Raw genomic sequence first — 27186 nt, forward strand, 5'->3', positions numbered from 1 at the left:
GCTAAGTCTATTTTTTAATCCTTGTTACTGTTGTTACCAGTTCACGATCTCTAGCAAAGCCTATCATCCTTGTCCCTGTCCTTGTCACTGCTGATGTTGGCTTTGCCTCCTTGGTTGCGCCTATTGTCTTTATCTCTGTTGGCTCTAATAGTTCTATGTGTTTGATGGCTAGCATTCTAGGACGACCAAGGTTGAAGATGGAATGTTTACGATTTAAGGAAAACATTCAAAGAACCCCTCTCCATCTTTCGACATGACCCTTAGATCCCACAAGCAAGGATGTAAGGGAAAGTCTTAATCTTGTTGATTTGTTGTTGTTTTGTTGGGCGGTCTGTTGATTTAGTGTATATACTTTTCTTGACTGCCAACTTGTGTTTGTGGGCATTGCAAGTTGTTTGGCACCCCCTTCTCTGCCTTTGTAATGTTATGTTTTTGTTCAGTTTCTCTTTGTGGAGCTTATTGTATATCTTTTGGTGTGGGTTTTAGGCGCCTATTTCTAAAACTTGCTTTCTATCAGGTTTCAGGGTCCCTCCAAAAACTGTTCTCTTAATCAAAAACACAATCTATAATAGGGTGTTTTGAACTATCTATAAACTTGGAGTAGAGAACTAGTCGTTCTATAAAATTCAAAGAAAATAGTAAGACACATTAAATGATAAAAACTAATAATAAGAGAGTATTAATAAACTCAAACACAACCAGGTAGATTGGTAAGATGCAAGCAAGCATAATTTTCCTACCTTTCTTGCTCTAACCTTTACATCTTTGCCTACACTCTGCTGGTACATATGTTTCTAAAAGTCATTAAATGTAGAAGACTAAAGCATAATTGGCAATGAGCGATATAGTTAATGATGTGGTATGTGAACAAAGAGTAGTAGAGATTACATGTTGCCACTCTCATTGTTCTGCACACTGCCACTTCCATTTTCAAAATCTCATTTAATTAGTCGACAAAACAATTTTTGAGCAGTATCAGACACTTTTGTGGCATCTGACAATTTTCCATCATTGTGTTCCACAGTAAGAAAAGGTCTATTGGCTTAATTAAAAAAGTCTACAAATACGAAAATAAACTTTGTTAAATCCTATGAATTGTTTTAAATTCAAGGATGGAAAATCCTCATCTCACTGGCCTGGGCATTCATAGAACAAGAGACAACTCTAAAAAATCATTTGCAGTTATTCTAATATATAAGAATGATATGCATCTTAAACCATGTTCATAGAATCTTCGTCTTCGATTCATTGTAATATTACATAATTTAAATGAAGACAACGGAAAAAATGTAGAAATATTAAGGAACTTTATAAAGCACCGAGCAGGTGTAGGTGGAGCATGGCCAATGCCAGAAACCCTAGCCAAAAGCTTAAGAACAATCACAGTTACTTAGTGTGAGTTGCAAATTTGACTCACTAGGAACTTACGTACAATTAACCAAGAGAGCTACTCAGCATACACAAAAACTTACAAGTTTTGGAGCTTTTCAAATATCTTGGCACCATTTCTAGATTAGATGGTGCTGAAGAGGAAACTCAAGTGTGTTTCAATTTCTGCCATTGGCACTGCATGACACGCTTACCCCCTCTAGGCATTGGTAAGCCAGGTTGGTATGCTATTCACAATAACTAATTGGAAAAGTACATATAATCTCCCATCCAAATACTTATCTGAAATACTGCATAACAAAGTGAAAGATAGAATAGTGCTCCTATCAACATTCCAGGTGTAAATCCCACCTTACATCTCTTAAGTTGGAGTAGTACTGGGATTGGTGACCTCCCGAGAAGTCCCAGTGCTTCACCCCTATGAGCATCACCTAGATCAAACGAGTGCTAAGTGTTCCATTTATTCTCATGAGAGATGGATTCATGTTGAATCACTACTCATGAAACATGGGTCAATGAGTTTGACTCAAAATCACACAGTTAAATCCTGATAGTAGTATCACAATTTGACTTGCTGTGGAAATTATCTCCTACTTATCAATTGATGAGCTTAAGAGGCTTTCTAATGAATGGTTCATAAGGCACAACACTTGGTGAAGGTTTTGCAAATGGGGTTGCAAGCTTTGGGTTTAACCATGGAGAAAACTCTGTAGTTAAGCGTGCTCAGGCTGGAGTAGTACTGGGATGGATGACCTCCCGGGAAGTCCTGGTGCTTCACCCCTGTGAACATCACCTAGATCCAATGAGTGCTAAGTGTTCCATTTATTCTCATGAGAGATGGATTCATGTTGAATCACTACTCATGAAACATGGGTCAATGAGTTTCATCCAATGAGTGCTAAGTGTTCCATTTATTCTCATGAGAGATGGATTCATGTTGAATCACTACTCATGAAACATGGGTCAATGAGTTTGACTCAAAATCACATAGTTAAATCCTGATATCAGTATCACAATCTCTTAACTTCATTCACATGCAAAATCTCTAGTAATATATTGTTTTGATTTACAAATATGAAGTTAAGGAATTCGATAGACTTGCAACCTTTAAAAATAATATGATTTATAACTTGTTAAAATCTAGGATTTTGATATTTTTGAACCTATCACTCCATTAGTAATAAGGGTCATCAAACCTAATTAAAAAAGGGCTCATGTTGAACAGAAAATTGGAATCTACTACTGTAAATTAGATGTGAAAATAAAGATATAACCAAAGCCAAAATGTAAATATGATAATAACTTTGTCTAGCAATATTCTGTGATAATGAATGAGATCGATAAATGAATATAACTATTTTGGGAACTTTTGTTTAGTGCCACAATGAAAAATGGATTTACATGAGCTATACGAGTTTGTTAACAGACTAGCATTAAATACTTTAAGATTTTCTTATGCGATTTTATACAATAGATTAGTGATTCCACAGAGAAATATCATTCTTGCAATTACAGAAACCTCATGCTAAAGCTCAACATAACAATAACACTTTGACAAGTGCTCTTAATTCCCCCAATTGAAAATTAATCTATCCCAAAAAATTAAATAGCTAAACTGCTACAGCAATCTAATCAAAAAGACCCTCCAAATTCATCTTGTTTTTAAGTTCATAAATTTGTACAATAGTCTCAACCACTTTTATTATTTTATATCTTTGTTATTGAACTATGTCTTCTTTGTCCTATTCTAAAAAGCATGATATTTCTTTGAGAAGTTACTTTGGAATAATACGGGAAAACCCCCTGAAACCACCTTAACTTGTTAAAATAATATATATAAATGAGCATACAATAACATCCATCAGAAGTGTAAGAAAGAAAGAAAATCTACAACAGAAATATAATGGTTTGAAACAAATGGCACAAATATATTCAGCTCAAAATTAATCTTCAATTACAATTTTGACATGCTAAAAATATAGTTAGGACCATCTAAACAAATTTGAGAATGTTGGGGCAATGCAGGCCAAAGACTACAAGATATTATAGGGTTGGCCTCTTGTAGAGAAAACAATGACTAATGTAAAATATGAGTTTCATCTAGCAATGCACAATCTATTCATATCCAAGCATCAAAGACAAATTTATGGAAGTTTTATGTTGGTAGAAACATATCAAATGCCCAATTTGGACTGTAATGCATTTTCAATGACTAACAAGATTATCTTTTATTAACAAAAGAATATTTTAAAAGAAACCAAAATATATTTCAATGAAACAAGTCAAATGGTCAATTTGCACTATGTGTTATGACAATTGACAAGATTATCTTTTATTAACAAAAGGATTTTTCTGAAATGGTCTTAGTGTTTCATATATCAAAAAACTAAACCATAATATATTATAATGTAAGCTAACTACAAGAACACTTGAAAACACTACTATAAGATTGACTGCAAATATTAAAAATAATAGAAAAGAAATTCTAAATGAACACTAAGAAGGGCCTAAGCAACACACCATTTCAAATTTAATACTAAGATTTCTGAATAGCTTTTATATTTAATGTGAACCATATAGATAAGATAAGATAAAATTATTAATGTCCAACAAAAGACCACAAAAGGTCTATAACTGAGAGTTTACAACTAGACAACTGATAATAGCAGGAGTGTCAAATGGTGTCCGATAAAAGAAAACAAGACGAAACAAGTAGAAAAAGAAGAGGAGAGAGAACAAGAAAAAGACTAGGAGTCTTTTCTTGGCAAAAATAAATTAGTCACAGAAGGATAACACTGTGAATGGATAGGAGCCCTGAATTGTCTCCGTGAACTCGTGGAGAAGTGTCGCTAACGCAAGAAACCACTGCGAGATTTTACAGATCTAATGGATTTGGAGTGAGCACTGATAGAACTAGCCGGCCTTTTCACACTCCACAAAGGAGATAAAGGTGCAAAAAAGATAGTAATAGGATGAACCGAGCTACGTCGATGAGGAAGTAGTGACTGTAAAGTATTATCACAAAGTAGAGTGACCTCCTCAAGATAGAGTGCTAGACATTGCTGGTCATAATAGCAAAAGAAGGCTACAAGAGAAAAGCTGTCTCGGAACAAACAATAAAATCTCCCTATGATATCATAAAAGATAGGGCATCGGAAAATAAAGACCACCATGAGAGTTAGTCTAGGTAGTAGTAATATATTGTCTATAAATATCAAGTCTGACATGCTCATTTAACTCCTATCTAGAGGGGAGGAGATGAGTAGGGGCATTCAAAGAGAATTGATAAGGACGAAGATGATCAATGTCAATCCCAATCGAGCTCAACAAAGAAGAAGCATGTGCATACCAGCAACGAGCACAAGAGCTAGTATCGAAAATGCAATAGCAGCAAAAGAACAATATGCCAAGTAGGAATATCTATCACGCTCACCAACAGAATCCGCAAAACCACGCAGATGGTGAAGGAACCAAATCAAATTAAAAATAACTGCAAGACTGAAGGGATGAGCACCAAACTTAGCAAGAATGATACTATGAGGAGCAAATCTATGACATCGGATAATGTGTCGTAGGAGCAATGTCTGAACCCGCTCAATCGAGGCCTAGTCAGAACTAAGAAGAAAAGGCCTCCACACCATTGACCCATAAAGAACAGTCGGCCGATAATTTGAACAAGGTATCTTGAAAATGGTGTCTAAAGCACTGTTTCTCAAGCATAGCAAGAGAACCCATACCCTTATTAACTCTGAACTGTATCGCCGGTCCCATATTAAAGCAAGGCCCAAAAAACTTAACTCCCAGATACATATAGGAAGAAGTGATCTCAATCTCCTGCCCCTGAAAAAAGAAATGAAGATGAGAAGTCTTTAAGCAATTAAAGAGCATAATCTGAGTCTTACCCAAGTTAACCACAAGCTGTCTTTGAACACAAAAGGAAGCCAAATCATCTAGAAGCCTCTATAAACTCTCTGGAGAAGAAACAAGAAGAACCATATCATCTGCAAAAAGAAGAATGGAGATCAAGACCTGGTGTAAATAAAAACCATCACCTAGGAGCGAAGACTTCGAAAGGAAGTCCTCAAGCTCATCAATATAATTTGAACAAAGTGGGAGATAGAGGGCAGCCTTGTTTAACCCCAATGATGCTATGGATCAAGACTAAGAAACTATTAGGAGTTTTGAATCTACCCACAACAGTTTTGTATAATCTCATCATAGTCATTAGTAACATGTCTGAAATCCCAATCTTTTGAAGACTCTGAAATAAAGCCATCCTAGGAACAAAATCAAAAGCCTTGCGAAAATCAACAAAACAAAAGTAATTTTTCTCCGTGTAATGGACACCCAGGAATGCCCAAAAGCTGAACCAAGGCTGAAATTATATTAATGCTGAGAATGCCACAATCAATTATAAAGAGATGTATTCCAAAGGCCAAACCCTAAGGGAATGACGTCTGGAATGTTACAACAGAGAATGAATGTCCTCTATTGCCAAAAGAAGGGAGTGTGATTCACACATCCAAGCTCTTATCAAATGCAAGTCATAATCATCTGATGATCAACAATGAGACTTTCAGCCCTATTTATCCTTTTCTTCATCCTTTTGGAAGGAACTAAAACATTAATTAATTGCAAGAGCTAGAAGCTTCTTCCTTCCACTAATTAATGCATTCTCTAGAAATTCCTCCCTGGCAATAATTAATTAAATCACGAGAGGCTTCCGTCCTTCCAATAATTAATACATACCCTAGAAGCTACTCCCTTGTAAATAATTAAATTAATTAAATACAAAGTCACTTTTAATTTCTTCTTATCCTCCACTTAGACTTTGGAGAACGTGAGAGCTGAAAGATGGGATCATTACAAATCCACCCTCCTTGAAATTGCTTGTCCTCAAGCAATTAAGTAACATAATGGACTCCAACTGCCACCTGGATCCCAATATGTGATATTCATATGGAAGTTAAACCAACTGCAAACCCACATCATTAGAACCAACCCCTGTAGCCTAACATTCAAAACTTGTGCTGATGAAGTCAGAATGTCACCATAAGGCAACTCCATAGAAGATTTATGAAACGTCTTCTTCCCTGTATCCATCCACATAATATATATTGGACTGGAATGCATATTATCACCATCATGCATTGAAAAAGATGTCGTTGCAGGTGAACCATATGTACTCATGTTAACTGTATCAACAATAGGTGTTGTCGCATTGAAATATATGGACATAGGAACAACATTAACTACTGCAACAGAAAACTAAACCGAATTTGTAGTTGATGAAAACTCATAATCATCAACATGTGTGGCTTCATTAAAAAATACATCAACGATTGCATTTATACCATTAAACTCCTCATTGGATGGTTCAACTGACACAGAAGTGGTTGTTGATATGATAGTATCCTCATGTTCTCCTAATCCCACTATTACTGCAACACCATCTCCCGAGAAAGCTTCATATGTGGTATCCTGACTTTGCACACATGTTTCTACTGATTTCGCTGAAACACCCATATCACCAACATCATAGATGGGTGGCTCTATACGTGTCTCGATCCCACCTGAGGAAGCAACTATCTCCTGCACTGGAGCAACATACAAATCTTCAATATTGATGCCCATCTGTCTAGCCATAAGTTGCAACATCATATCCATTCGCATATCCATTCGCCTATTATGTTCCTGTTGCATCCGCTGCCCCTCCTCTAATGAACTCAGTAACCTAAACATTGCATTTTCTTGATCTAGACCGGTACTCCTATCATCTCAGTCACCCATATTGCTGTCTTGTTCAAAGAATGTCTCCTCTATGTCTGTATGACTGGATTGTATGTCCCTCTGCACGGATGAGCTATCTCATGCGTTATGTGAGTCCAAACTCCTACTTTGCCTTGCTCTGGTATTGCGAAAATTATAAAGCCCTTATCGTATGCTCAAACATAGATGTTGAAGATCTCCACAGGATGGCAGGACTTATAGCTCTGATGCCACTATAATGGACACCCAGGAATGCCCAAAAGCTGAACCAAGGTTGAAATTATATTAATGTTGAGAATGTTGCAATCAATTACAAAGAGATGTATTCTAAAGGCCAAACCATAAAGGAATGACGTCTAGAATGTTACAACAGAGAATGAACGTCCTCTATTGCCAAAAGAAGGGAGTGTGATTCACACATCCAAGCTCTTATCAAATGCAAGTCATAATCATCCGATGATCAGCAATGAGACTTTTAGCCCTATTTATCCTTTTCTTCATCCTTCTGGAAGGAACTAAAACATTAATTAATTGCAAGAGCTAGAGGCTTCCTCCTTCCAATAATTAATGCGTTCTCTAGAAATTCCTCCTTGGCAATAATTAATTAAATCATGAGAGGCTTTCGTCCTTCCAATAATTAATACATACCCTAGAAGCTACTCCCTTGTAAATAATTAAATTAATTAAATACAAAGTCACCTTTAATTTCTTCTTATCCTCCACTTAGACTTTGGAGAACATGAAAGCTAAAAGATGGGATCATTACACTTCGATCTATGTCTAGCCTCCTCAATAATAGCTCGTAAAGTGAAAATGTGATCCATAGTCTGATAGTCATCCCAGAAACTAGCCTATCCTCTAACTCTACAACCCTTCCTATCGAGCTCTCTAGATAGCATAGCATTGAGTGCAATAGCATATAGTTTAGCAAATGTGTGCTTGATCATAATAGTCCTGTAATTACCAAGGTCAGAAGCAGGACTAGTCTTATGGATTGGATAAATTAGATGCCTAGACCAAGAAATTGGAAACCCAGTACAAATCACCTTATTAAATAGTATAGAGAGATAGGGGTCCAAAATGGAGGCCCCAAACTTGAAGAGTTTAGCATGGAACCCCTATCGTATGCCGCTTTGCTGCATCTCATGGATCTGATGGCCTCATAAATATGGGAGGAGTTGAACGGGTGACAAAAAGGAGGCGGAGTGGGATGAATAGAAGGCTGTCTGGGAATGTCATAAAGAGCCATGGTGTGGGTGGTCATGGAGTGAAAGTCAAGAATGGAAGATGGAGGGAAATAGTGGGGGAAAAGAGTTTGCCAAAAAAGCTGGGGATTACAGATCAACATGGAGCAAAGAGATTTACACTGGGAAGGGGTTAAAGATCGTTTCTTACAGCAAAGATGGCAAAAGTAAGACAACCGAAGATGAGCATAATCAAGGGAGTAAGCCTTGAAATCAGAACGAACAAAGTGATGAAGAGCTTTTCAGTCAACATCAAACCACTGGTTCATAGGACATGTATTACGACATTTGCTATGGAGGAAAAGTGAAGGGCAGTGGGGTATGGAAAGGAGGGTGGACTTCTAAATGGCAGTTGCAAGCAAGTCAAACATAGAGGAGGCCTCATTAGAATCATCAAAACTCGTAGTATTAAGGAGTCTCGAAAGATGTAAGGAAAAGAGTTCACTGTTATCGTCGAGGAAACAAAAGCAAGCAGGGGAATAGGTAGCAGAAGGGATGAGAAGAGGAGGTGATGAATGCGAAGAAAGATGAAAATGGGTACTAAGGAGAGCATGATCTGCAAAAGGAAGGTGTAAGATGGTGAAGTTGTGGATGAAGGAGATGAAAGAGGGAGAGGCGAGGACATAATCAACCACACTAGCACCTCTGCAATGAGGCCAACAAGTAAAGAGCTCTGAACCAGTAAAGCAAGATAGACTTTCAGGATCACAAGACTAGAAGACTCACAGAGCTATAAAAGATGATGACCATAGCAGGAAATCGGTCCAAGAACATCCTCAAAAATACGTTAAAGCCTCAAAGTAGTCGGATCAATCTCAGTGGAGCAAACGCAATCAGAGCATTGGTCATAAAGCGGAGTCTGGAGTTCCCTAGTCATTGCATTGAAATTATCGAGAATGATGATGTGACCCAAAGTAGCAAATTGAGAGACACTCTCGCAAAGGTCAACATAAGGGTCTCCATCCTTGGTACCATGAATAGCATAATAGGAAGAAGCTGGTGGGAAATAACAAACAACAATAAAGAAATCTCTCTGCCGGTGACACTTACAATTAATACGGACCCACATGAACCTGACAAACATATCAAAATGGACAATAGAAGTACAACTGAAGATAGAATCTCTAACCAAACATGCAACACCTCCAGAACCACAGACCGCACCAAAAGTACGAACCTCTTCTCTACAAACGGATAACCACTGATAGCTAGTAAACCCCGGAAGAGGACACACATGACTCTCATGGATCTCAATGACGACAAGAATATCAGTGAATCCCATTGCATCATGTAAAAGACCAAGTAATGACCATAAAGAACCATTATCATTCCAACAGTTAATAAGGAGAGAGAAAGTGAAGGATTCTCTCATGTTAGACCGCTGGCAAGACCGTCATTTGGTTTTGGAGGCCTATATTGCTTCCCAACCATTGGGGGAGAATCTTGAATAACTGCTTTAAGATTCCTAATAACTGCCCATTTACTAGCCTGTCTAGCCTCCACCACGAGCATGTTTCAGCTCTGCAACTTGAGTTCTTATGAGATCTTCATCTAGGAAAATCTTAGACGGGAGAGAGAAAAAACTTCCTCTTAACTCTGAGAGAACGGAGCCTGTTTGAAAGTGTGAGAAATCGAATGAACAAGATATCACCATGGCCAAACCAACATTTATCTAGAATGATGTCAGAGATACCAAGTTGATCACAAAGAAAAGAACGTCTAGTAGAGATAGGGTCAAAAGTGGGAGGGAGACCGCAGACTCGTAGATTGAGCTCACGAGCTCACCTCACCAGTTCGTCCTCAATCTTCCCTTGAACCATCTTATCAAAAATTAGCAAAAGGCGTAGTCGCAGCTGTGTTGTTACAGAGGGAGGCCCATGATTTCACTTTCTACTCAGTTTCAGAAATTAGAGAGGAATGCTTCGTTGCGATTTTCAATTGTTGCTCATTGATGACGCCAATCCCATTAAGTTGCTCAATAATGGACTGAATGTGTGTTTGCAATCCCGCAGTCTCAGAGGTGAGAGTATTAGAGAAACATTGGATCTGAGACGAGTTAGCAGTTGTGGTAGCTTTGATTTCAGAAATACCATCCATTAAAGAGGTAACTTGCTCTTTCAACAGATGGTTATCCATTTCCAACTTCGAAATCCTTTCGCATAGCCACTGATAGGTAAGAAGTTGTTGCCCTTGCAATGAACTAGAATCAACAATATCTGACATTGTTGATAGGCAGCAAAAACCAATAAACAGTTGCGGGCAGTAGCAGAAGAAACCCCAACAAACAGATAACGAGTCCCGTGAGGAAAAATGAGTCCACGCAGAAGTAAAAGTTGCGAAGGTCACACAGTAGTAGCAGATATGGAGGCAAGAGAAATCCATGCCAAACAAGCAGAAATGGAGGGTCGTACACACTTGCAATCGTCCCGTGAGGCAGAAGAAGTCCACGCAATACTAGCAGAAATGGAGAGCGACACAAACTGACACCCACAAGCAAGAAGACAGAGCCACGCGAAAAACCAAGATCGAATCTGAGCCACAGGAAGGAAAGAAAAGGGCACACGGACGCGACAAAAAGAAGCAGAAACCACAGAAGAAAAGGGTACACGATTGCAACCAATAAGCCAATGAACATCAGCCGAGACGCAGTCGATCACCAGCAGAGACGGAAAGCTAGCGACGGCCATGGGCACAGAGGTCCTGGGAAGAAAAATCGCAGTGTGAGTTATGGTCGTGGGTCGCGGGAGTCATCGTGGAAGAAGAAGAATCAGGGCTCCTCAAACTTGATCAAAATTAGATCATTATTTAATTGTAAATAGAATGTATCACAAGTAAATTTACAAAGAGTAATGTAGAAGAATGCAAATGGAGTACCATCCCCATAATTACAGAATTTGGGGTCCAGTTAATGAGTGGGAGCCGTCATTCTCTAGGTCCATTGAAGATGAGCAGTTAGAGAAAGGGTTCAAGACACACTGCTACCAGTAAAAAAAGAGTGCGAAGCGTACCATTGGAGAGGAAATCTTCTTTCCTCAAGCCAGGAGGATGATTTTTCCTTCTCAATTAATTTCTATTTTCCTCTCCAATGCATTCAACTTGTTGCAGTCATTCCCAATGCTTTAGCTAGCAGAAAACAAAGTTGTTAAAGATGTGTTCCTGCAAGACAATAAGTCACTTTCAGCAATCCAAGTGTATGACCTGTGGAAGGGCCAAGGGAAAATTGGCGGTCTGTTTCTGTGGCACTTTCTCTCAATAGTTCCACACGTGTTGCAGTGTACAATGCCATAAAACAGACATTGGAAATGCAGAATTCCAGCTTTCTTCAACATACTCTTGACAAGCATGTTGCAGAGGTGGAAGAGGACACCACAGAGAAGATTCGAAGGAAAGTTAATGCGTTAATGGCACCATTCGCATAAGAGCGTAGTGAACCAATCCCAAACATTGTTCCCAGCCCTACTGTACAGGCCATTCCAGATGTCCCTGAAGCGATTGCTCGTGATAATCTTAGCTCTTCTCATCTGCCTCACCCTGAGCATATTGCAAACCTCAACATCCGCCTTCCTACACAATCTGCAGTGGGTAAGTTGCATGCACAGCAGGGTGAAAACGAAATTCAGATGGAAGATATGGAGGAGTAAACATCATAGTAACAGTTCCTCTACAACACACATTTTGGTCAACAAGGGTTTAGTTAATTCACTGTATATACTATGTTTATGTCTTTGGAATCCAGTTGCAGTTCATTTAGGTTCACTGATAGACTTGGGTTTTCATATGTTGTCTGATCAAGTCTTCATGTTCATACATCTGGCTAATGAGAGACATTTCATTCAAGTTTGTATCTTCCAAACTTATATATATATATATATATATATATATATATATACCTTTCACCTGAAGAAAAAGTACCAACCGTGCCCTGCAGTAAAATCATCAACTCTTTATCTTAATGACAGATTTAATAACATCAACAACTTATGGCTCTTAATTTTAAAAGGAAAAACAGAAGAAAAAAAAAAGGAGGGAGAAAAAGGGGAAAAAAGACACTTCCAATCTGTTCCATTGACATACATGGAGATTTCATAATAGCTTTTATGTTTAAATTGAACAATATCGAATGTATCATAATTAATTTCATGCAGTAATTTATCAATATAATGCTCTATTTAGAAAAGCAGCAACCATGCCCTGCAGTAAAACCATCACCACTTTATCTTAATGACACGGGTTTGATGATATCATCAACTTGTGGCTCCTGTTATAAAAAAGAAAAATAGAAAATATAAAGAAAAGAAGAGAGGAGAAAAGACATTTCCAATCTGCTCCATTGACACACATCTCACCACCTCAACCAGAAACCACCCTCATGTCACACAGTCTTCTTTTCCGAAGGAATAAAAGAAGCGATATTACCTTCTGATCACTGCACAGAGGGCAATCAAATTAGCTAGAAAACTGCAAGGTAATGACTGGAAAGTTATGTCTCAGAACAGGCTTCTCATCCAACTTCTTTACTTCTGGTTGAGTATATGTGCCTCCAATCCATCCCAAGCACACTCTGATAATCATTGATTCATCTAATTAAACAAGTATCAGAATAAGCTATAGAGACGTGCAAAAGAAAACAAAATTGACATATTGCCCTAACCGATACAGCAGGTCTATTTCAAATTTCACAAGAATTTATAACATTTTCATCATACGCTATCACTAGAAAAGAAAATAATTGAAACATATTTTGACCACAAACAACTACACACACGGTGATTGGATGTCTTCTACACATTAGTAGCTCTACCTCCATTGCCTTTGAATGGACAAGCGTGCCTCTCCAATAAGTCCCAACCATACCCTACACCAATCCTTCCTGAATACTGTGAAAGGAAAAAGAAAACCATTGATTTTGTTAATAAAACAAAAGTTCAGATATACTGTACACTGAGTAGAAGTATAACATAGAAAAAATTGACATAAACTAATAAACTGATAAGGGATGTTTTTCACAAAAATTACAAGATTTTCGTCACGCATTATCACAAACGAAGGGAACTTTTGAAAGACATTTTACCACAAATAAGTCCATAAATCTGTTGGTGGGAATCCTCTGCACATTAGTATTAACCACAAAGCAACCTGAATCAATAATTCGACCTCAAAAAATTCTAGATCTTGAGCAGATAGATTAATCCCAGTCATGAACAAGACTTCAACATTTACAGAATTAAGTAAACCCAAAAAGTTTGTAATGATACTCACATTTAAATTAGAACCTTAACTACTAAACACTAATACACTTAACACAATTTAAATTCTATAAATTTGAATGCCTCTGGAAGTTGTCCCAATGTAATTTGATGGATAGGTTGCAAATTAAATTTTGCTTGATTATCATTGGTACATAGGACAAAATTTAATAAAATCGTACAAACAAAAACCAAACCTTGCTCTTACCTTTAGAGAATTATTCTAGATAGAAGGACCATAAAGTGGAAAAAAATGGAGTAAAGAACTATCACAAGATAGTCTCGTTTTCAATCAGAGAACTGATTATAGTAATTGCTTTTCTTATCTTGCCTTCTGGGTAAGTATACTCCAAGTTCCATAAGTGTCCATCACCGTTTGCTTTGCCCTTTCTTATTATCCACCACCTCCTCCATCTTTCTAGAACCATACAGGCTTCCTGCAATATAGCTTGATGACATTAAAGTTCCATGAAATTATGACGACTTTAGCGATACCCCTACCAGTATATACATGAAGTGATGCACACTATACATCAGATTAACCAAATAAATGGCATAGTTTTTCTATCTAGAAGCTGAAATAATACTTATTTGAAAATGAAAATTAAACCTGGTTCCCTTTTTCTGATGCATGTCTGATACAAACTCAAAGGACTTGTTGTACTGCAATGAAATGTTCACAGGTCGCTTAATTTAGCATTGCCATTAATCTCAACAAGAACATGGACATTGCTCAAAACAATGATTTAGCTTGCATATCTCACGTCTCTTGTAACAATCCTAGAGATAACCTAACTAGGTTGCTTCCTGAGAGCCAACACCTTTTTGAACATTCTTGGGAACTCTGATAGTTGTTCTAGGGGATATGTTTTAACCAAAGTAACGAGAATCGGAATCAGCAAGGCCGAATTGAATTGTGAATCGGCCATGAATCGGCTATGAATCAGCAAATTTTAAAAAACCCTTTAAATTTAGAGATGTTAACAATTTAAAGCTTATTTCATGCACCTTTTATTGAATATAGGTTAAACACACTATAACATCATCAAATAGAAGTTAAAACTAACATACATAAACATGGAACATTAATGATAAATCCATCACATACATAACTATGTTGCATGTAAAATGTAAATTGTACGCTGTAGCTTAAGTAAATAGAAATCATATGATCCTAATGATTCAAATCATAGAATGTATGTAAGATGAAGGCCCATACAACATCAAATCATAAATGTATATAAGAATCTAAGATGAAGATCTATGAAACATATGTCTATCAATATCTGTAAACAAAATGAAAAAACAAGGCTCCAGCTCAAGCCTCATCATCATCCTCAAGCTCAGTCATAGCCTCAACCTCAGCCTCTGAGTATCCAATTTGCCTAATAGAAAGACATTTAAGGTAGGTCCTAGAGGATTTCCAAGCCATATCCCCCACATGTCAGATGGGTTCACAAACAACATCACTACGACCTGTGTTTGTGCATGCATGTGTGCGTCTACCATCGCCTGAACGTGCTCTAGCTGTCTCCTCTGCTATGGCCACAACCTTAGCCTCTCTTTCCACCTGGTCAACCCACTCATGGTCTTCCTTAGTGAAGACTGGATCCACAACGTCAGTGAGCCACTCTGATTCTGGATCAATCTCCTCCAGAATGATCGAAGAGGAGTCAGCAACCAAAATTTGTCTAATCCAAAGATGAAGGTTGTAATGAACAAAGACAAGATCATTCAACCTCTGCATAGTCAAGCTATTTCTCCTCTTTGAGTGGATGTGCTTGAACATGGACCAACTGTGCTCACATCTAGAAGCGTTGTTTGGCTGACTCAGAATATGGATGGAAATTTTTTGAAGTTTTGGGGTTGTGGGCCCAAACATTTGCTACCATCCATCTGAAATAAAGGAAAACAAAAACAATTAGTCTCATTTACAACTTTAAAATTACATAATCAACAATTAAAATGCACAACTTATAAGTCATAAACTTTAGATTCAAGCATATATTATTTAATTTTTACTTGGCTATATTGTTGTCCGAGCATCTATGGCCATCTTGCCAGAGAAAAGTGGCCCTTCTTTATTATTGAACTTGTCGAGTTCAATGGTTGTAGCTCCGCTATCCTCATCACTACTCAACCTTTGGATCATTGTATATAAGCCAGTGAGAACCTCCTCATCTGCCTTGAAGTCAAGATGGAAAGGAAATTCCGAATTCAAAAAGTAAGTTGTTGCATGGATGAGTCGATGGAGTTGATTCTGCCATCTCCTATCAATGATATCCCAAATAGGGGCATACTTCTCCTGCACTCCTGCATACTGGGCTCTAATGGTCTCCTTGGCCCTATCCATGCCCTCATTTATGTAGCCCGTAGAAGGCTTCTCCCTATTAGTAGTTCGTAGGAGAGATACAAGGGGCTCAGTGACCTGCATATAATGTCAAATACAAAATAATATAACTCAAAGTAAAACTAAATCATTAAACAATTAAATATTAAATATTGAATAGTAAATAGTAAAATACTAAATGTTAAATTGCAATAAATTTACCTTACGGATTTTTTTAGCAAGTTTCCAAAAACCATCATCATCAAAGATGCAATTCACCACATCTACCCTTGTAGTGGTCATAGCATAGGAAGATAAAATCCACTCCAGCTCAATAAACATGCTCCTCAAATCGTCCCTTGATGTCAATAAGGACTGCAGTGTGATGAAATTCGAGGCAAACCTCGTGATGCCTAGACGAGCTTACTTCTTGCCTCTTGTGTACTTCCTCATTGTGCTAAGGACAAATGAACGATTATAAATTATAACTTGCATATATTTTTTGCCCTTTCGACATATGATTTGACCCACTCAAGCTTGCCAATTTCCTCCAACATGAGGTCAATGCAGTGTGCCGCACAAGGGGACCAAAATATAGTGGTGTGCCTCTCCATCAAAAGTTTACCTACAACAATTTTAAGTTAATTAGAAATTCAAACATGTTAGAACTTTGGAAACTTAGAATTAGAAAAAGTTCAAAATTCAAATAAATTTATTTTCAAAACTTAAAAAGTTAAACGCTTACCTACAACGACATAACTTGTTGCATTTCTGTCACCACCTGCACCACATGTTGTTCCCCCACCTCTGCTATGACTTCCTCAATAACATCACATAAGTATGTGACATTTTTTATATAAGCAGAAGCATCGATAGATTTGAGGAACATGATATATCCTACAAAACAATGAATTATAATGGATTATCAACAAATTAGCAATCAACAAATCAAAATTTGAAATATTCAATCACGATTCATAATTATGTATGTAGGAAAGTAGAATGATCAATCACCTCCACAAGAAACAAGAAAATTGAGGAGTGTTCTATTCCTCCAATTTTTCCAACCATTAGTCATGATGGTGCAACCTTTTCAATCCGCTCCTTTTGGTGCTCCTCAAGCTCAACCTTCATATCCTCTATCATTTCATCCAAGAGGTGTCCACTCAACTCAGCCTCAATTGGGGCTTTAAATCCTGGACCACAAATAGCAATTACATCTATCATGTTTTGCCAATAAGGAGCCCTATCACAAATAGATTATGATTAGAAATTTAGATGTCAAATCATTATGTAAGCTTATAAAACAAATCTATGATTAATCAATGAATCATAAAACAAGTAGATATAATTAAAGTTTTACTTTAAATTTAATCTTAAAGAAAATAGAGAAAAAGAATCGATTACCTGGCTGCAACAAATGGAATTTTGCAAAACTACCAAAATTTACAAATCTCTTTTCTGGCAGCATCATGAATCTCCTTGTTCAAACCCATGCCCTCAAGTGTGGATTGTGAGCCAAGAGTAGTGCGGGGCACAAAGTAACTATCCATTATGTTTTTCCACACTCCAGGCTGTAATAGGTTGGAGTTGGACTCAATCTCAGTATAAGACCGACTAACACTAGCACTCACATGAGTACTAGAACTAGGACGAAAAAGAGGCCTGGAAGAACCCTCTCCAACACAACCTATGGATGCGGAAGTTGATGCAGATGGAGATGCGGCTACGGGAGCATGGGTGCCAAAAGCCCTTAACCCTTCAAGTTGCATTTTTTTAATTCAATTTTTTTTTATCATATTTTTCTAATGCCACTAAACAAGTGTGTTTTACCTCAAGAGTTTGTTGAGTGCAAATTGTAATATCATGTCCACGTATAGCAGCAATGTGGTATTTGAATCTATAAATACCACTAGAATTTATTTCTTTACAAAACATACATTTCGTTTGAAATTTGTTTCTTCCAAAAAACTCTTTCGTATATTTCCAACATTCATCTTTTTACCCATTGCGGAAAATGAAAGCAAAGGGCTGCTGCAATAAGAAAATTCAAGTAAAATATCAAAGTTTGAAACTAATAAATAGAAACTACAAAACAACAAACCCTAGTTTGCAATTTAGTAAAATTAAAAAAATTCAAAATTTACAAATGAAAACTAAAAAATTTTAACAAAAAATGCATAATACACTAATATGCAAAAACAAAATCAGCACTAACCTCTTCCAAATGAGTTGAGGAGTGTTGCTATTGACTCCTTAATGCTCCTAATGCAATTTATGGCCTCTCTAGCTCTTCCTTCTTGCTGGTTGGAAACCTGTGGTTTTTCTTCTCTTCTTCTCTCTCACTTTTCCTCTCTTCTACTCATGCTTAACAATTAGAAGGCCCTTTAGGGTTAAACAAAGAGGAAAGGCCAAAAAGAAAACAAAAGAAAACATGTGTTTATAAGTCCACTTTATGGCCTGCCGCATGGCCGATTCAAGCGATTTTTTCCATGAATCGCATGAATCGGCAATTCAAGTGATTCATGAGAAAAAATCGGCTGATCCGATTCACGACTCATGAAAAATCACCCAGGTTGAATTGAATCGCCAAACCAGCGATTCAGGCAATTTCATGGCGATTCTTAGAACTCTAGTTTTAAAAATCCAAATGCAATTGGCAATTTCTCAATATGGTGGCAGAGAAACCATTGTTTATTTTCCTCCACATCGTTTACTTCATGTTTTAGATGTGGATGTTAGCCTAATATCTTCATCTCCCAAGGCCATCCTTCCAACTTGCATAGATTTCCAGCATTTGTGGGTGCAACATCTCCTATACAAAAAGCATGTACAATTTTATAGACTTCAATCCAACTACATCCAGGTTTCTTAGTAATTCCTCTATCTTTCATCCTCCTCCTTAGCTTTTGAGCATCATCCCACCTGCTTATTTCTGCATAGATGCTAGATAGAAGGACATAGGGTGTCGCATTTTTAGGATCCATCTCAAAAAGTAGATCTGCTGCATATGCACCAAGTGCTATATTCATATGTGATCTACAAGCACCAAGCAAACACTCCCAAATAACCATGGCAGGTTTAAGTGGCATTTTGATGATAAACTTTACTGTTTCCTCAAGATAACCAGCACGGCCAAGAAGGTCAACCATGCATACATAATGATCCATTGTAGGAATAATATAATACAACTCACTCATGCCATTGAAGTACTTACAGCCCTCATTCACTAAGCCTGCATGGCTGCATGCAAATAAAACACAGACAAAAGTCACATGGTCAATGCATGTTCCCAAGTGATATATTACATCAAAGAGTTCAAGTGCATCCTTATGAAGTCCATGCATTGCATATCCTGCAATGATAGCACTATATGAGACTGCATCTGGTTCAGACATTTCATCAAATACTTGACGTGCCTTATGTATCATTCCACATTTTGCATACATATCTACCAGGGCACTTGCAACTGCAACGTTTGACAAAAAGCCACCTTCAACTGTGCTTTGATGAATGCTCATACCTTGTTCAAGGAACCCTATTTTCGCACAAGCTGTGATGATGCTGGCAAAGGTAAACTGATCTGGTTGAACACCTGACAATTGCATTTGCTTCAAAGTCTCCAAGGCCTTTCTAACATCCCCATTATGTGCAAAGCCTGCAATCATCGCAGTCCACGAGACTACATTTCTTTGTTGCATGCTGTCAAACACTTCCTGTGCCTTCTTCATACTACCACATTTTGCATACATGTCTATCAGAGCACTCAAAATTATAACATCTGAATATAAATTGTTTTCCAATATGGTTTGATGGATATCCATACCCTCTTTCAAATCACCCATTTTGGTACAGGCAGGAAGGACACTAGCAAACGTAAACTGATCAGGTTGGACACCTGCCAATTGCATTTGCTTATATATCTCCAAGGACTTTTCAACAGAACCATCATGCACGTATCCAGTTATCATCGTGTTACATGAGACCACATTTTTGTGTGGCATATTATCAAACACTTTCTGTGCTTTCTGCATGCTTCCACTTTTTGCATACATGTGTATCAGGGCACTCCCAACTACAATATTGAAACAAAAACCTTTTTCAATTATGCCTTTATGGATGCCTAAACCCTGTTCTAATACTCCTATCCCAGCACAGGCTGTGAGGATGCTGGCAAAAGTGAACTGATCTGGTTGAACACCTGCAATTTGCATTCCTTTAAAAGTCTCGAAAGCCTTTTCAGAATGTTCATTATGTACATATCCTGCAATCATAGCGTTCCACGAGACTAAATCTCTTTGAGGCATATAACCAAACAATTTCCATGCCTTCTGCATGCTTCCACATTTTGCATACATGTCTATCAGGGCATTAGCAACTAAAGGATCCGAAATTATCCCATTTTCCATTATGCTTTCATGCAAACCCATACCCTGTTCCAAAGCTCCTATTTTGGCACAGGCTGGAATGATGCTGGCAAAGGTGAAGGGATTAGGTTCAAAACCTGCCAATTGCATTTGTTTAAAAGTCTCCAAAGCCTCTTCAATAAACCCATTCTGTACATATCCTGCAATCATCGTATTCCATGACACCGCATTTCTTTGAGGCATTTCTCTGAAAATCCCTAAAGCCACATCTACAGCACCATTTTGTGCATATACTGCAATCATTGTATTCCACGAAACCACGTCTCGTCGTGGTATTTGTTTAAAAAGATTAAGAGCTTCGTCTAGAACCCCATTTTTTGCACATCCTGCAATTATTGTATTCCATGAAACCACATCTCGTTCAGGCATTTTTTTGAAAAGACTTAAAGCCTCATTAAAAACACCATTTTGTGCATACGCCGCAATCATCGCATTCCAAGTCACCACATTTCTTTTAGTTGTTTTATTGAACACTTCGCGTGCCTTCTGTATGCTTCCACATTTCGCATACATATCTATGAGGGCACTCCCTACCACAACATCTGATGAAAGTGTGCTTTCAATTACTAGTTGATGGATACTCATACCCTGTTCCAAATCGCGTATTTTGGTACAGATGGGGAGGATACTGGAGAAGGTACACCGATCGGGTTGAGCACCTGATCGTCTCATTGCGTGAAACACTGTCAATGCCTCGTGAAGATACCCACATCTTCGGTAGGCTGCAACCATCATATTCCATGAGACGCAGTCTTGATCTGTCATTTTGTCAAATACTTTGCGAGCTTCAATCAAACCAGCGCAGCTAACGTACATGTTAATCAAATTGTTTTGGAAAAATGCGGATGTCGTAGATGCACCTTCCTTGTGTGTTGTAAGCGAATCGGGTTCCATTCCCTTCAACCGATCCTCTCTAGAAAATGCTCTGAGTTTGAGATTGAGCTGTGCAAAGGAAGGAAATACATAATTACAATTCAAGTAAATTGTGTTGTTTTTCATTGTAATCCTACTTCTGCTACAGAGTACACCAAACATTGTTACTACCTTCGTCTTCAAACATAGTATTCTTTCCATTTATTGGTACAATGTAAATGGGACATCATCCACTACGTAGCTTGCCACAGCTAATATCGTTCCCTTCAAACTTCGATTTTCGATAATGAATTTCAACTGCTCTGTATTTTCATTTTCTTGTAGCCTAACTCGTATTTTCTTAAAGAAGTTCCAAACTTTTATCCCTTTAGATTTTAATGTCTTCTGTGGGTTTCTTCGATTACCCATCGATGGCTGTCAATGACCATGTTTTATTAAATCTGGCACGGCCAAAACCATCTATTTCATGACAGTAATTGTAGGCCTAGCTGCTGATTGTTTAATTTAGGTATGTTCGCTGTCGTGTTGTTGAATCTCCTATGTCTGTTGCGGAGGAGCAGTGTACAGTAAAAGACAATATTTAAAAAATGAAAATAACAGATGTAAAGGTCAACTTCCTTTAGTAGTACGTAAAGTTTAGAGTAGATGAAAATACAAATAAAGATAGATGGGGTAAATTGAGAAAATAAAGAAAAATAGTAACAAGAGAGGAAAATAAAGAGATGGGCACATAGAGAGGAGGGGGTAGAGGGAAAAATAGATGAATGAAAAAGAGACAAAGAAGAGATCTATAGTGTCACGAGTTTTGGGATGTAATTTGTGTGGATTGGTAAATCGATTAATGCAAGTTGAATTTGACTTCAATACTAATGCAATCTGCAAACTACATCTAACACCTTGTCATTATATATTATCATATAATCATACTAACCACAGAGTTGGTAGTGTTGACAATTGGCTATATGTAGATATGTAAATGTTCTCATTAATGGCAACACATGATGTACATGCTTGTAGAAAACCTTGGAAATAAAGATAATTAGTTTTTTGGTACTCATAAAATTGTCTAAGTATGAAAATGGTTTACAACAGTGTATTGTTTTGTATGCAACTTGTTGCTAATGTCATACTCGACTAGCAAGGTTACATGGGGGAAGAATGAAGCGAGTTGAACATGCGGTTAACGTTGCTTGCAGGAATACTAACTCTGGCACTTGTTATTCAAGTTCTAGTGAATGCAGTTATGTGTTTATCAGACAGGAACAACGAACAGTATTTGAAGTATAACTTGTTTATATGATGATATTTTTGAGAGAGAGGTTATATAGAAACAATATACATGTTGATGATGATGTGTATAACTACAGACATCAGTATGTACAATACAAAGAAGAGATATTTAAGATTTACTAGTATAACTATGTACAGAACAGCGGAATGAAAGGTAAAGAAATTATTTTGTTTGCAAAATAATTACTTAACCAATTAGGGACGACATCCTAGATGTTTACTCTAAGTTGGAAAATATTTTGGTCCTAGCTGACCTAGCAACAATTTGTGAAAAAGGCATGGTATTTATGTAAAGACATCTTGCGAGGTTATTTGGAAGTTATGTATGAAAGTTATGAATGCAAAGTTTTGTATCATATGCAAAAAGCGAGTTTTTGATAACCTGACTTTGTGATATGAGATTGAGTTGAGGTCAGAGATTAGCTAGAAAGAAGTTGCAACATCTATACTCCTGTATTTGAGGAACTTAAATGATAAATTACTTGTTTGAGCAGTGAGCTCTTCTTGTAATTGAAAGTGCATGTTTGGGTAGTGAGCTCCTCTTGCATAAATTGTACCACAACTCCTAATAGGGTTGGAATCTCCTAACAAGGATTCAAAGTCTCCTAACATGGACTCTTATGTATTGAATTTGTTACAAGGTCCATCCTCGAACAAGGAATTATATATATATATATATATATATATATATATATATATCTCTTTGTGGGCATCATTCCCACCAAGATTTTCCCTTGGCCAGGGTTTCCCTAGTTAACAAAATATGGTGTTATGAGTTCTCTTTGTGTATGGTTACTCTTATTGTTCAACATTATTTGTTTACTTTCTTATGTATGGTTCAAAGCAATAAACAATATCCAGTTGGTAACAAAAGTTTGTAGAATATTGATTCACACCCCCCCCCCCCCCCCCCTAGTATTCCTTATTTCTAACAATTGGTATCAGAGCATAGTTATTTAGAAGAGGCTTAATAGTTTGAGTAAGATCCCTATGGATATGGAATAGTTGATGAAAACTTTGAAGAGGCACTTAAGAAAATTGATCTCCTTACTAAAGAAAGAGATAATTTGAGAAATAGGTATGAAGACTCCAAAGCGTACACTGGACAATTGAAGGAGAAGATTGAACATCTCAATTCCAAGCTTGAATATGAAATTGGTGATGATGAATATTCAAAGCTGAAAATAGAGTACAATATTTTGAAGCATGAATTAAAGATTACCAATCTAAAGTTGAGTTTGAAGAATGATCCTAGCAAAGTTGAATCTGATTTGAAGATTGAAAATTCAAATCTTAGAGCCAATCTAGCAAAGAGGACATCTGAACTTGAAGCATTAAAAGCAGATCATGAAAAGCTTTAAAGTACAACATTATTGTGAAAGGTGAACTAACTCAAAGTAAGCTACAACTTGAAAAAGTTTATTCTAGTAGAGAAAAGCTTGATGAACAGATGTCAATACAAAGACCTACCCATGATAAGGCTAGTCTTGGTTACCTATTTAACATGTCTACAAAGAAATCTTAAAGTGGATCAAATCTGAAAGAAAAAGATAAATTTGATGATAAGATTGAATCCAGTCAATCTTATGATAAATCTAAAGAAGTTGGACAATAAAAGGAAATTTAGAAATTGAATGAACCTAAGCAAGTTGAATCTCCTTAAGAAACCAGGTATGAATTTAGAGGTAAGTGTTTTTCATGTAATGAAATAGGCCATATGAAAAGAGATTGTACAAATAAGTCATTTAATCATGTTACAAATTTTTTTTGTCATAATTGTCATGATATTGGTCATAAAGAAATTGATTGTAAGAAACCTAAATATGATAATGATAAAAGAAATAGTAGAATGTTTAGAAATACTAACCCTGCAGATAGAAGAAGATCTAATGAGTGGACATCGAGAGAAAGAAGACATATGAAGAAAGAAAACATATTGTTTGTTATAAGTGTAACAACTTTGGACACATAGCCCAGAATTGGCAAGCACCTATTGATCAACAAAATCCTAGAACCAGAACCCCAATATGTTAGTTATGCAATAGCTTCAAACATATAGTGAAGTATTGAAGAATGGATAGAAGGAACAATGGAAGAAACTTTGGAAACAAAAGGAACAATGAAAAAAACTTCAGAAATGATAGAAGGAATCATGAAAGGAACTTGAGAACTAACAAAGATAATGAAGATAAAAGAAATGTAGTTAATGAACTTTGAGAAGAACTTGATTAGACATTTGCAAAGGGATTAACTATTGGATCTAAGGAAAAGTTAAATGATGTAGAGAAAGGAAGATTGAAGTCAGTAATTGAGTTTGATTCAACCACGTTGATTTAAGCTTGTTCACAACACCAGAATGTGAAACTTCATTTAGAGATCTAACTATGAGTAGCGAGGTTGGGAAAAGATGTATCTAGATGAGTTTAGATTGTAGCTAAGCTCATTTGTAATTTGGAGCTTATCGAAACAAGTTATGAAGGAAATAAGAGTTACTATTATAATAGAGAAAGTTTATTCTATAATAGAAGACGAAATCTATGTTTTCACTACAAATTTTTGTGGAGTATTGTCATGATGAAAGGAAGCTATGGTTAACCTCAAGTAGCATTTGATGATTGGACAGAAGATTTTGAGCAGATATTTGATTTTAGAATGAAATTAACAACTTTTTCGATTTGGAAAAGTACACAATTAATGAAAGTTCAAGTTGGATAAATACTTCCACATTGTGATCATCTTAGAAGCTTAGAGCACCCATAAGTGATTTGTCATAGTGATTTCGAGCAAAAGCCTACTTTGAAAAAAGGTATTTTATCATTTTTTGTGCAGAATTTCTTTGATAAATTTCTATTTGGTGAAATCGTGGATATGACAATAGTTCACAATGTTGAGAATGTTGAGAGACCCAAATTGAAGGTTGTCCTTGTGAAACCCTTAGAAGGAAACATTAGTTTGACTCTATCAATAACTCTGAGCAATGTAGTTTACTTAGAAGACGTAGGAAGTTACTTGTCTAGTAAGTTTGAAACTATTGGAGGTGAACTTATGAACAAGGATATGGAAATTTTTTTCAACCATGATATGACTGTAAAGCCCAAATTTGAATATCTAAAAGATTTAGACCTATTCAGATTTTATTTCTACCATGAACTTGAGAAAGAAGAATGGAATCAAATTATATTAACCAGAATTCATAATGGGAAGTTTTAGATGGGAGACAATATAGTTGACATATCTAACGACCTCATTCATGAGGTTACTGGTCTTAGCAAACAAGGCAGTGTGCCCATTGGTGAGAAAATAGTCAAGAAGAAGGTTTAACTCAATACTAAAGCACTTTATAATGGCAAGGCAATGGTGACCAACACCATTAGACAACATGATGTGAGATTTTTGAGCAGAATGAATGCATCTTCTATTTGTGCAAGTTCTAAGAATGATGAGTTGTCAGTAGACTTTATCTATTCAGCCTACAAGATTTGTATTGAGAAAGAACAAGTAAATTGACTAAGATTTTGAGAGTACAACTCCTTACGAATCTGGAGAAGATTAAGAGGACTAAGAACATTGTATTCAGATTTTAGTCACTAGTCAATCATATTTTCTTTCATGTACTTAAAAGATTCCCATTTCTATCAGCTACAGAGATCATGAGCAGTGAAAGATGTACTATTGATAAGATAAAAAATGTATGCAAAAGGCATCCTACAGATAAAATCTTGGATAGTGGCAGTTTGATTATGAGAATATTCTAGAATGAAATGAAAGAAAGATTTAGAATTGCACCAGCAATTATTGATAGATTTAAGGATGACATATACTTTATGGTAGATACAGACCTAACTTATGTTGAAGTAGTAGAACCAAGGAAAACATTTCTTGAACCCTTAGGTTATGAATTGAGTGATGATGTAGCTATTGGTTTCATTGATCTATTGTTGAACTCTAGAAAGGACAAAGCCTCATACAAATTTGGAACATATGAAGAGATAACATAGTCAACTTACCAAACATCCTTAGAAAAAGTATCTTGTAAGAAGGTTGATACTATGATGAAGAAAGCATTGATTGAGGCTAGTATGATAGAAAGAGAAGCACAGGCAGTCAGACAAACAATCTCTGAGCTGAAACAAGCTAGTGAACACAGTGTGATGTATGTGCCACCTCTATCAGTTGGTCAAGCATTTGGTGTATCCATTGCAGCAACTCCTATAGAGTAAAGCATCCCATATGTTGTTGTATCATCTGAGAAATCTAGTGAACCCAAAAGGAAGTTTGAAAGGCTAGTAGAAGTTGAGACTCACAAGTCAAAAAGAGTCAAGCAACAAGATACTGGACTTGTGAAAAGGAAGAAAACATTGTTGAGAATTGAAGATTCCAATGAGGAAGAAGAAGAGGAAGAAGAAGTCAAACAACCTAAAAATATTATTTCTTCTAAATAGCTAGCAGGTAAAACAAGGCAACCTTGGAAACCAAAGATAGAAAAGATTAACACAACTATTGTCAATGAGGGGAACTTTGTGCAAATGAATAAGTTTTATGATTTATACAATGGTATTGAGAAAGAGTAGATTGATATCTCTACTATAAGATATATGATTCTTAACAATTTGAAACTT

The 27186-nt window shown here is 36.7% G+C and overlaps 1 protein-coding gene across 2 annotated transcripts in view; it reads right to left on the reverse strand.

Moving 5' to 3' along the window:
- LOC149538085 (pentatricopeptide repeat-containing protein At3g26782, mitochondrial-like) overlaps positions 1-21594 on the reverse strand; it is a 57253-nt gene extending 35659 nt beyond the window's left edge. Inside the window, exons 1-7 of one of the 2 annotated variants that reach the window (XR_016355970.1) lie at positions 18196-21594; positions 17385-18011; positions 16992-17173; positions 16723-16874; positions 16200-16602; positions 15671-16076; positions 14798-15544 (exon numbers count right to left, since the gene is read on the reverse strand). Coding sequence is in view for 1 of the 2 variants with exons in the window: in XM_089799457.1 (XP_089655583.1) it covers positions 19393-21403 (2011 nt within the window). In the remaining variant the exon portion in view is untranslated. Of the gene's footprint in view, positions 1-14797; positions 15545-15670; positions 16077-16199; positions 16603-16722; positions 16875-16991; positions 17174-17384; positions 18012-18195 lie in introns of those variants that run through there. The other variant, XM_089799457.1, reaches the window with a different exon arrangement.
- Between the last annotated feature and the right edge of the window lie 5592 nt (positions 21595-27186).

Source organism: Cupressus sempervirens, chromosome 9 (genome assembly GCF_028749045.1).
Source record: "Cupressus sempervirens isolate cs-2001-9-10 chromosome 9, ASM2874904v1, whole genome shotgun sequence".
Taxonomy (NCBI): domain Eukaryota; kingdom Viridiplantae; phylum Streptophyta; class Pinopsida; order Cupressales; family Cupressaceae; genus Cupressus; species Cupressus sempervirens.